This window comes from Scatophagus argus, chromosome 11, assembly GCF_020382885.2.
Source record: "Scatophagus argus isolate fScaArg1 chromosome 11, fScaArg1.pri, whole genome shotgun sequence".
NCBI lineage: Eukaryota > Metazoa > Chordata > Actinopteri > Scatophagidae > Scatophagus > Scatophagus argus.
The window spans coordinates 3,230,485-3,238,951 of record NC_058503.1 but is presented as its reverse complement, the minus strand read 5'-3'; the positions used below and the strand labels follow the sequence as shown (position 1 = coordinate 3,238,951).

General features: G+C 40.2%; 1 protein-coding gene across 1 annotated transcript; it reads left to right on the top strand.

Annotated features, from left to right (window-relative positions):
- Positions 1 to 291: 291 nt before the first annotated feature.
- ndufa10 (NADH:ubiquinone oxidoreductase subunit A10) lies at positions 292 to 8,059 on the top strand. The gene is made up of 10 exons (XM_046404766.1): positions 292 to 450; positions 1,222 to 1,390; positions 2,374 to 2,589; positions 3,339 to 3,425; positions 3,678 to 3,799; positions 5,079 to 5,158; positions 5,281 to 5,335; positions 5,441 to 5,526; positions 5,754 to 5,862; positions 7,882 to 8,059. The coding sequence occupies exons 1-10, from the start codon at positions 376 to 378 to the stop codon at positions 7,948 to 7,950; spliced, it is 1,068 nt and encodes a 355-aa protein (XP_046260722.1). The 5' UTR covers positions 292 to 375; the 3' UTR covers positions 7,951 to 8,059.
- The last annotated feature ends 408 nt before the right edge of the window (positions 8,060 to 8,467 follow it).

Sequence of the window (8,467 nt, the reverse complement as noted above, 5' to 3'; positions counted from 1 at the left end):
TATCTACAGAGAAACCAGAAATAAACAGAAAGATAATAAAAAAAGTCACCGGTATCCTACACAATTTTCAGATATTTTGCAAACAAAACAAGTTAACTGTTTTTTGGAAGATAATATATTTTATATTAATGTACTTGCGTCCGCTATTTGGTGTAATTATATTTTGCTGCTCATACGTTTAAATTAATAATGATGATAACAATGATGATAAATGATATTATTAAAGAAATAAATTCAGGCAACGTCTAGACATAGTGCAGCGTGTAATGTATGAGACAACATTAAGTAAAGGTCCTTCCTCTGACGTAATATTTAGTCGCTGAGTTCCGGTGATTTTTCGGGTCAGATCGGAGGGTCTTTGGAGGACGGTTGATCATGGCCCTGAGGGTGATCCGACTGGTCATCCCATCGGGAACAGTTGCTTTAAAATCTGTGAACATTGCACAGAAGGTAAGGACAGAAAATAAACGGATCTGGACCCTTAGCGGTTCTGCGAAACCTTCCAATTTTACAAGGACAAGCTAACTTTGCTAGCTAGCTTCGTAACCGCTAACACAGTCGGTCGCTGACATGCTAGCCACTGGTTTGTTTATGATGTTGTTGGTAGGCGAGAGCTCTTTGGATCCGCAAAACAAACTGACAGCCCATCTAAGCAAATGTTGAATTATTTTCGTATTTTCATATATGACTATATAAGTCAATAGCATCATAAACTATGGCACTAGTTTTTGTTATATCCTCCCGGGAAATCATCATCAACTTGAGGGCATACTAAAAATTCAAATTGGTCCATGAAGTCTCAATAAAACCTTTTTGTTAGTACTGCCTGCCTGTTGTGATTCCTCACCACATTTACAGTGAGTGTTATTTCTCATGTTTTTTTGTTGGCACTAGAAATCAGTTTTCACATGAGGCATAGTACAGTAATGACAACCAATACTTTTTCATTGTTCATAGCTGGTTTTAATCTACAAGATGTCAGATGTAACATTTTTATTTGGTGCATATTCTTAAACAAATGTGAGCTGACAAACTTGTTTCAAACCAACTTACTTATTTCATTTGATTTCAGTTAAAATCATTCTGATACTGATATACACCCCCGGTGTGGGCTCATATTTGTCTTTGCTCTCACAAGTGGATTAATCTGGCTCTGGTCTGCGTTAACACCATGTTATCAATTAAAGCTTTTTTTTTTTCTCTCTCTCTTTTGTCATCCAGGCAGGTGTTCACACAACCTCAGTAAGAAGCCTGCGATATGGCTGGTGGGCCTATGCACTGGGCGAGAGGACGACGCCACGGTTAAGTCAGTACAGCAAAATCATCACTGTGGATGGCAGCTTGGCCTCAGGGAAAGGGGCATTGGCCCAGAAGCTGGCTGACAAGCTGGGTAACTATCTCACTGCAGGGATCCATCACTAGAGTTTGCACCAGCATACGCTCAACTAGGTTTAAAGTGGTGCGGTCATGGTCAGGAACACCCAGCAAGTGCCAAATGTGGCTAGAGTTTTTGGTTGGTGAGTTAGCAAGGTTGTCTCTTTTTTTTTTTTTTAACAGCCACATCTGTCATTACATTTTTGTTCATTTGCTACAGCATTTTTCATAATTATTTGCAAAGATCATAACAATATCCATTTCCCATTCTTTCCATTCATTTTCTACAGGTAGATTTTAAAAATTCTATAAAAATCTAATTGTGAAGTGCAAACTTCACAATACTCTGGTGCCCATGTACACATGTGATCATTTTCAAGTTGGTTTACTGCAGCGTTTTTTCCATAATTGAATACGAAGGTCATACCCAATGTGCATGTGTTTTGACCAGTAAAAAGTTTGACTCACTGGCCCACTCAACTGGGCCAACTGGGTCAAGAATGAGTTTCAGACGTATATGCAGTTGATGACTAAAATGAGACTAAAATGTTGAAATTTTCCTGTGATAATGCTGATTGTACCAGTGTGCGAGACCCTGACTGACATTGCTGAGTCACTGCTGATATGATCATTTAGGTGTTAGTAAATCTTTACTAGTCAGTTTAAAATAAATAAATAAAAACTGACTAAGATATTTAGTGAACGCTATTGAAAAATAAGCGTGTCAGTTGTAGTTAGAAAATATCGCACTTGATTATTGCAATAATGTGTTTTGTAATACTGTACCAGTTCTCAAAAATGCCATATTGACTTTTAATTGACGTATGAACATAACGGTATCAAAGGCATTCTGTTGACATTTTGGCAAATATGCTTTGCTGCTTTGTGTGATGAATTATTTAATGGTAAAAGTAAACACAGCCATTAACTGGGCTGCTAGGACAATTCTGTGGGAAGACAATGTGTCGAAAATACTAACTTATAAATGTGTGTGTACAGGGCTGCTGTACATGCCTGAGCCTGATGTTTTCTACTTGGACAAGATGACCAGGCAGAAGGAACCACTTTCCATTGACTTTAATGGGATGTGCAGCCTGGAGAAGTTCTATACAGACCCCAAAGCTGCTGATGGAAACAGCTACAGACTACAGCTGTGGATGTACACCATGAGGCTGCTTCAGTACTCTGATGCCGTCGAACACCTGCTCACCACAGGTATCGCTGATGCACCGTAGTTTCCTGTGCTCACTCTCTTTTTAAACAAAAAACTAAAAAAAATTAAGTCAGCAGCTTCCTTCTTGAAAGGAATGTATTGTATTGTAATATGTATTGGCTTCGAAGGAGGAAGCTGATGACTTGGGAGCAGCTGGAGAAACTGTTCTCACTCTGCACGCTTCACACAACGTGGGTAGCGGCATCTGGTCTGCCTTATTCCAAAAGGGTTTAACTCTCCATGTACGAGTGCAGCGTTGGTTGCGGGCATGCTAACTTTAGCCGTGGCTGCTGCTGGCCCAGGGGATTTGGCTTTCAGGCTATCAAACACATGACACTCCTCAGCTTTTAGATGTATTTGGTGTTTGAGCAGATGTTTCTTCAGGTCACACATGTTGCCCCTTGTCAGGTTTGTATTTGACTTTACAGATATTAACAAGTGCGTGTGGGGTTATGAGAAATGTAGCCACACTTGCAGAACCTCACTCCCTCTCTGTCTGCCTAGAACATCACTCTGTGTTACCGAAATTTGGCACCGGCTGATTTAAAGTGAATCACTACTTGGTAGTGCAAATGTGATTCGGTCAGTGTCCTTAAAAGTATCAAGTATCAACCCAACCCTAGTGATTCTCATATATAATTAAGTTTACAGCACTTCTGATATCACTAGATTGATTTCAGTAATAATATTGAGATGTCTGTATGTGTATGAAGAGAATAATTCATCCACATTTTGATCTTCCTTTTTTAAGGTCAAGGAGTGGTCCTGGAGCGGTCCCCCTTCAGTGACATGGTCTTCCTGGAAGCCATGTTCAAACAGGGATACATCAGGAAGGAATGTGAGTAATCAGTGTCACCAGCAACAAACCACTGAAATGTAACAGCACTTATGTATCATAAGTAATTTTCTCTATTTAAGTGGACTTGCATATAAACAGTATTGACAATTCAGTTTTGTTTTCATCTCACTTGGTGTCAGTTAGGTAAACTGCTAAAAATAACCAAAAAATGTGTTTATGATCCTTGTCACAAAAAACAAACAGTGCGGTCCTCACATTGCACCTTTCTCAAACATGTCCTGTGGCTTGCAGGTGTGCAGCACTACAATGAGATCAAAGGCATTAGCATCTGTGAGTTCCTGCCTCCACACCTCGTCATCTACGTGGACCTGCCAGCTGAGGAGGTGCAGAAGAAGCTGAAACAGAGCAGCAAGGTAGTGAGAGCCCAAAACCCTGAGACGGTGTCATTTCTATAGGGTATTGCAATACTGTCAAAACATTTCAGCATCTCTCAAGTTTGAGCAACCGGCGAGCGTAGCTACATTTTGAAAGTATTTAACTGAAAAGGCCTCCCTCTGAATCCCCTCTTCTATAATGTGTAAACTTAAGGTTGAAGAGTTCTGTCTTCAAACTTGACAATGACCTGGGAGACTAAGAGTCTTCATAGATATATGCAACCGTAGACTGCCTGACTACACTGTCTTGGAGATCCAGTTAGGAGATGATCAGCAAGTCTGCCACATTCAACAAACTCTCTTAGCTTTTTTGATCTAATAAATACATAAACAATTCTGTGAAATCTCATAATATTCTAAACACAAGCAAAATATCCATCACAAACTTCAATCCCAAATACACACATTTTTCCTCTGGGGATCAATAAAGGATTATCTTTATCTTAGTTCAGTCTGAAAAAGGCTACGTGGCCTGGCAGTTACTGATATTCGACAGACAAATAATCATCCTAACTTTTGTGGAAGCGCAATGCATCATTGTCATCGCTAACCATATGCAACTACCCCATGTCTTTATGGTACGAAGGTGAGAAAACCCCCAACAGCAACATGATGAATGTAAACCATGAACATGACCGTATCCTCCCAGCCTGGTGGGATAAGAGCTGCGTGTTCTTTTAAACGCAAACTAAGAACATCTCCTGTTTCATAAGTGTCTTGCTAGGTTTAAGGTTTGTGGTTAAGAGGTAAAACTTATGAAATACTTTTCTGTGTTTTTTACCTTTCCACATATGTTTTTATGGAATACCTTTTCACTACATCACCTTATTTGATTTTGTCATGTTTTTTTTTAAAATGCTTTTGTTTTGAGGCACATTGAGTTTACAGCCGTCATTTGAAATGTACCTACAAATTGAACACGTCTTGAATGAATTGATTGGATGGGTTTATTACAGGCCTGCGACAGTCACAGACACTGGATTTTCTACTTTTGGTTTTTGTCTGATCGTTTGACTTGTGCTTGCTGTCTGAATGTTAAGAGATTTTCAGCAAATGTAACAAATGCTCAAAAATCAACGTATTAAAGAGAGCTTTAACTTTTAGTTGAGGACATAATCTTCCATTTTCATTTGGAACAACGGAGCAGAAAGCCACCTCAAATGGCGAATTGCAAATAGGCTTTCTCAGTGGACCGAATGGGATGTTTAGTCAGGCTTCATATTAATCATTTAATAAAATGGAATATCTTGCTTCTCAGTCGTATCTTCAGAATGTCCCCCTGGCTTATCTGAAGAGCATTGAGGATTGCTACAAGAAGGCTTTCTTGCCTGAAATCAGGTGAGAAGTAGAACAAATGTGTAACGGATCTCTGAGATCTGCTTCGTAAAGTCAAGCAGAGTAATTTGATAGTTAGTGGTTGTGTTGTAGCCCCAGTTTTTGAGTGTTTGTCTTCCTTCTAGAGAGATAGCTGAGCTGCTCGCCTACACCGCGTCTCAAGCCGAAGATGTTGAAAAGGTAAGACTGCAGTGGACAGCAGCAGGGAAAATCATTCTCTCAGCCCTGAAAATCTAATTCCTGTTTCTGTAGACAGACGGCTTACTTACTGTGTGCTGTCTACAGGTGGCAGAAGACATCGAGTATTTGAAGTTTGATAAAGGGCCGTGGGTGGAGCAGGATGATGTCACCTACCATCACATGAGGATGTTGTGAGTTCTTGATTGGTGTAGTGTTCACACTGAGATCTCAGAGCAGCTGGATTCACAACCTCAGCCTCTGTGTGTTATGCTCGTTAAACGGTAGATAAATGTGGCAAAGTACATGACACGAATCACGCAGAGAACTCGAAATGTAAGTTTGTTCTGATTGCCCTTTGTGTGCTCCGCCCTTCTGGCTTGTACATGCAGGTTTTCAGGTTTCTCTTTGTGTTATACAGTGTGGAAGACAAACAGCGGGTGGCATCCCTTACCCACATACCCAAGTTTCTACCGGAGATAACCATCGGAGCCCACGACTACGATGAAAAATACTATGCCTATAAATCGGTATGGCCTGGTGCTTTTTCTGCATGTCACTCCCTGTGTGTTTCTTCACTTTGTTTTGTGTCGCTATACGTGCATGCACTTACATATGGAATCACATAGCACTCACTGGCTTGTAGCGCAACCATTGAATAACTGAGGGCATTGAACTGAATTAAATACATCAATGTCTCCCTTCAAGTTGTTTCCCGCTGCATGAAGCAGAACAGGAGGGCCGCCACTAAGAATTATTTTCACTGTTGATTAATCTGCAGATCGTTTTGCATAATTAATAATTTGTTTGTTTTAGTGTGGGAAAATTGTAAAAAAAGCAAAAACATATCTCTTTTGAGCAATTGTTCGACTAATTTTGGTAGCTTTACAGAACAGCAGTGGAAATCCTGAATGATTGAACTGCATTTTAATTGAGATATGTATGTATATAACCTGCGTCACACACTTGTCCGCTTTCATAGACAATATTCATTCATGTTATTAAAACTAGTACTGCTAAAATGCAGAGGGAACTATGTAATATGATGAGAACAAGATCCGTTTTTATAGTCTTATCTAATCAGCCCAGAATGCTGATGTGTCCTGGGATGAAAATTGTGGCTGACACCCCAGATCTATAGTGTTGTGTTCGGTAGTGTGTAGTGTTATCATACCTGTGGAGAAGAATGTTAAGTAAGGCCCCGTTGTGGCGGGAAGGTTCGCTCTTCATCCTCAGCCAGCATGCACAGAATAGTTGAAACAGTTCTCTGCAAACAGCAGCACAGTAGAGGGATGCTTTGCCGTCTAGTTAGCTATGTGTCCGAGACTCACGCAGTGTCTTTGTGGCAAACCTGGTCCCTGCATCTGCACGCTGATGTTTCAGAATATGATCTTCTTTTTTTTTTTTTTTTTTACTTTAACATTAGTCTCATGGAGCCTTTTTTAAAATGTATTTTAACTGCACATTTCTAGACATTCATTAGCTTAAATTTTTCATCCATCCTTCAGTCAAGGTGCGGTCAGCAACGATTGGCTGCACCCCATGAAGGACAGTGCAGCTCGGATCGACACATTTCAAGTTCATTAAATTTAAACTCCAGCTCTTTTCAGAGCACCGCTAAGAGACATGATAATGAAGAGGGGGTTCATGAAGGCTGTGGAGTGATCATTATGCTAATCCTGCAGATCAGCTGGGGACATCCCTAATGAGACACTGCTTGTTGTTGGCTGGTAACTTTAATTAGTGTAGGGTCCAGTTTTATATTGTGATGAAACCTACAAAATCATCTTGAGGAGTCCAGCCTTTGTCTAAATCCTCTCTTCATATTGAATCGTTTTATTTCTCTACCCTTTTCCTTGTGACACCTGTGCTGTACCGTCAGAGCGATGGTACTAATTTTCTTCCGCTGAAATATTGACCAACTCGTAGCTACAAGAAGGCAAATGCCAGATGTGGAATATTCTACAAGGCTTTTGGTATCATCAGTCTTTCAGCGAAACATTTGGGTCTGACCTTTTCTGTTTATTGACGGGAGACTTTTTTTTGTCTCTCCCTGTTGCAAATACGAGGCTGCCTAATGCTGCAGGAGGCTGTGACCTGACATTTAGTTCTGAGCCGGGCTCTCAGCGGAGAGAATGAGAACTGTGCTGTGCACGCAGTGGCGTAATCTCCCTCAGCACGTTTGACTTGACAAAGTAAAGTCATGGAAGGACGTTTGCAACACTGATGTATTGCAACTTCCATTTTGCACTGTATGAAAAAGTATTGTTTAAGTGGGGAAAAAAAGCCTGATTGGGCTTCATTTCAGTTGATTAGTCCACAGTAAAAGCTTTGTGCAGAGCAAATTAAAAAAACTTTCTCCATTTCATATTAAATGCCTTTTTATATGTAGTGTTGAAAGCATCAAATTTATCTCTGCAGGCTACACAGCAGTTATTTTGATTACACACTGCTACTTACCTCTTCCGTACTCAGTTATGTTTCCGACAAGCCTAAGCTCCATGCATGTGATTCTGTTGTTTCAGTTACTTTTTTTGTTGTCCCTGCAGCTACCTGGGAAGAAGTATGCCGATGGTTATAATGCAGACCTCGGAGACAAATACATCTGGCTGAAATGAGCGAGTCTGCAGGCCTGCTTGTCCAGCACTCATCCAGCTGTCCTCTGTTGTACATCCTAAATAATAGTAATGTGTATGTATTGGAAGAATAAATTTTGAATCTACAAAATTGTCTTTTGTTATTACTCAGTATGTCATGAGTTAAAAGAAAACAAAAAATTCTAGTTTCTTACAAGGATCATGAAAGAATCAGTCTGTAGTTAATCAGACCGTTTTCAAATGAATGGAGCAGTTGAAACTTTCCTTTGGTTACTGTTAATTTTTTTTCTTTTTTTTTTAATTTCAAGAGTTTTATTTCATAATGATGATTTCTCGCTCTTCACCACAAGAGTCTGTGCTGGTACAGCGCTCAGACTTGCATAATCTATAATGTTGCTGTATTAGATGTCTCACCAGTGGATGGTGAACAGGTTCCAACACGTACGAGACCATGCATATCAATGGCACTGTGGAGCCGGGGACACAAGACACCCCCTAGAGCCCTCAGGGTGAAACATGAGAAATGCTCAGTACTTAT